At 48.5% G+C, this 3,320-nt stretch overlaps 1 protein-coding gene across 2 annotated transcripts; it reads left to right on the top strand.

Moving 5' to 3' along the window:
- The first annotated feature begins 537 nt into the window (after positions 1 to 537).
- On the top strand, positions 538 to 2,985 carry LOC120682396. 2 transcript variants are annotated; one of them, XM_039964277.1, is made up of 3 exons: positions 538 to 1,267; positions 1,343 to 1,963; positions 2,634 to 2,985. In XM_039964277.1, the coding sequence occupies exons 1-3, from the start codon at positions 698 to 700 to the stop codon at positions 2,685 to 2,687; spliced, it is 1,245 nt and encodes a 414-aa protein (XP_039820211.1). In that variant the 5' UTR covers positions 538 to 697; the 3' UTR covers positions 2,688 to 2,985. The 2 variants fall into 2 exon arrangements, with proteins under 2 accessions (XP_039820211.1, XP_039820210.1); XM_039964276.1 differs by having other exon boundaries at positions 538 to 1,963.
- The last annotated feature ends 335 nt before the right edge of the window (positions 2,986 to 3,320 follow it).

The following is a 3,320-nucleotide window of genomic DNA, read 5'->3' as shown; positions in this document are numbered from 1 at the left end:
GACACTCCCACTGAGACTGGCCTAATCAATCGCGATTATTAGCGCCATGCGTGCGCTAGCTAAGTCATGTGCAGACTGAAACCGTTCCTTTACAAACGTGGATTGGATTGTTGATTTCTTGGTAGGAACAACTATGGAGCTGCACGTGTATTCACCCACCCGATATTTCTTGCAATGAACAACTATCTTTACAGTATTTTTTAGTCAAGTTTTCTACTATCCCCTTCTGTTTTTCGCTGATTCGAAATGATTTCTGTACCTTTTTTTGTTCGGTTTTGTTTTAAACTGCGTCTGTACTTGTACCTGCAAAGGGTTCGCTGCTGACGCAAATAACAAAAAGAGCGGCAAAAAAAAAGCGTAAGCTGGGCTGTTCGCATGGGCCTCCACGAGCCACATGGAAAACATGGGCCTGCAAGTGTAGTAGGCTCTAGCAATAACATGAAGACAGATTCACTTGGTGGACTGGGCTTTCCTTTGCCCGATTCGGCCTGCACTGGGTCCGCGTGTCTTCAATATCCGTCCGCTCTTTGACAGCTCGACCCAAACCCTTCCTCGGTCGGGACTCGGGACCGAGGGTTTCCTTCTCTTCCCCAATTTCCCTGCTACCCACCTTTCCCCGTTTCCTCCTCCTCGACCTAAGTCGCAATTTCGCAGCCGCCCCCTGCCCCTTGTTCAACCCAATCGAACCCTACCGATCATGGCTCCTCCATGGGTCTTGCTCGACCGCCAAGTGAAGTTCGTTGATGGGGGACTTTTTGCCGGAGCCGCAATCGGTGGATCGAGCCGAGAGCCGACTCTGGAAGAGGCACTGTTGGTCATGGAGCCGCATCCGGTCGTCGCCGATCCCCCTGAAGTAACCTTCCTGTCCATGCTGCGGATGATTCCCGCCCACCCGATGCAAAAAGTGCACGATGCCACGATCTCGAGCACCGACAAGAACCTCGTCGTCCTCTACACCGGCATGTACCGACCTGGCAACGGTGGCTACGCTCGGGACGGATGCTACCTGGTTTATGACGCGTCGAGAAACTCCCTCGCCGTGATTCCTCAGCTTGATCCAGCCGCCGGCGGGCGCTTGGTTCCGGTTCTGCGCACCATCAAGTGCCTTGGGAACAGCGCCGCCATCGTGAGGCACGGCGGGGAGACGGGCGCCTTCGTTCTGGCTGAGCTCGTCACCACGTACCACCCGGGGCTCCCCGACGCCCAGCTCTACCAGTGGTGGTCATCATGCGCCGGGGTCAACTCGGGCCGCTGGCTTCGGTCGGCGGTGCGTCTCCCACTCCCTCCAGATCTGTGTGGGCCCACGTACTTCTTCCAGATCGACATGGCGTTCGTTTTTCAGGGCAGCATTTGCTGGGTTGATCTCCTCACAGGCATCTTGATCTGCGACCTGTTCGCACTCCAGGAGCCCGAGTTCAGCTTCATCCCGCTGCCGCAAGGGCGCTCCTTGCACACCCCCAACAATGTCCGTCTCGGGCTCAAGGTACAGGCGTTTCGCTCCATGGGCATCGTCCGCGGCGCCATCAAGTTTGTTGCTCTGATCGGCTACACTGAAACTTCGTTATCCAAGTCCAGCAATTTAGTGCTGGAAACCTGGACTTGCCATGATTTGAGGGAGTGGAAGAAAGGCCCAGCTTTACGTGTGGGAGATCTCTGGGCAAGCGAGAGCTTCAGCAAGATGGAGCTGCCGCGGGTCAGGCCGATGTTCCCTGTCCTCTGCATGGATGAAGATGAGATCGTTATTTTTCTGAATGATGTCGAGTATGTGGACAAGGTTGATCGTTTCGGGCAGATTACCGGGAGGCAGCTGGTGCTCAACGGCCATTATGTTGTTCGCCTTGACTTGGTGCAGAACAAGGTCCTGTACTCCAAAGGGGGCACTACAAACAATTTGGCGTTGCTTGAGCCCGCTCTACTGGCTAGTGACTTCAGTGCATACCTACGTGGCTCCAAGCACCGTCAGGTATTTGCTACCACCACCAACACACTTGTTTCATTTCAATTTTACTGCTACAATTTGGTTCCGGCTTGTTGATTATCAGTCTTGTTCATCATACCATGCTAACCTGGTATGGTTTGCCAATTCTCTATGTTTTAAAGTTTTCTACAAAATGTTGTGGACATGTTCTGGGTTGGTTTCACACATATTTAATGTGAGTTTCAGTGAATTGTCTAATTGTTGAGATAGTAAGGTACATGTTGATATTGATAATTTCTGAGTTCAGGATAAGCTTACTCAGATGTAGCATGCGAAAGCATAAGAGCAGACTAAAAGCAGAAACCAACAGCCATCTTTAACTTCATGCATTAATCTGTCTTAGCTGAATATTTCAATGCAATGCCCATTGGAATGACCTTAGCGATATGCATTGATGTACGGTGCTCACTGTATCTAGGAAGTGGGAACTAAATGCATAGGCATCATCATATTTTCATAGCTACATGGAACCAAACATTTTCCTTGCTGCAGCTGCACAATGCCTCTACTTTTCTCAGTCGTTTGAATTTTTCATTTTTTGTGTAATGCATATGCCGCAGCATACTACAATTGTTCAACTTTTGACTGATCTTTTGGTGTAGATATAATCAGTTACATCATATATATATCACCTCCTTTTTTTGGTTTCTGCTAGAGTGGGAAAGAAGCAAGTAATGTGGGAGCTATCATGAAGCGGCCCAGGTACTGAATGAAGATTGTGTGAAGAAGCAAGCATGGGAGGAGCTACCATGAAGGGGACCAAGTACTGAATGAATGAGTTGTAGAACATGTCATGTGCTATGTATTATGTTGCTTGGTTGTTCTTGCCTTTTGTGAGACAGGGTGTTATGTTAAATTTGTTTATTTAGCTAGAAGACTATCATGAGAGTTTAGCAATTAAACTGAGCATGGTGGCTTTTATCTTCGAGTGTCTTGCAAGTTGCCACTTGCCAGTGTTTGATTGTGCATGTCCCTGTTTTTTAACCATTTGCATTTGTTTGTTTCTATACCAGTGCTGCATGTTTATCCTCTCAAAAGTGTGTTTTCCAATTAAACTATAAGTCAAGGTATGACGTTGTAGATATATATGTTTTTGGAAAAAAATTAAATTACTCCCCTCAACTATAGTCAAAATCCGGATAACCCCCTAAACTATCATTTTGTTCATTTTACCCCTAGATCATAGTCACAAAGATTCGGTGTTGATGGGGTCGAGGGACGGTGTCGAGGAACGGGATACGGTCCTTGTGAAGGCGGGGACAAAAATGACCCGTGTTTTCAAGATGGAATTGGTGTTTCTGAGTCGAGAAACGGTACCCTCGGCCCCGATTTCTGTGACTGC

The sequence above is a fragment of the Panicum virgatum genome, chromosome 7N (assembly GCF_016808335.1).
Source record: "Panicum virgatum strain AP13 chromosome 7N, P.virgatum_v5, whole genome shotgun sequence".
Taxonomy (NCBI): Eukaryota; Viridiplantae; Streptophyta; class Magnoliopsida; order Poales; family Poaceae; genus Panicum; species Panicum virgatum.
Note: the sequence above shows the minus strand (reverse complement) of the source record. Positions and strands in the feature narration are given on the sequence as shown.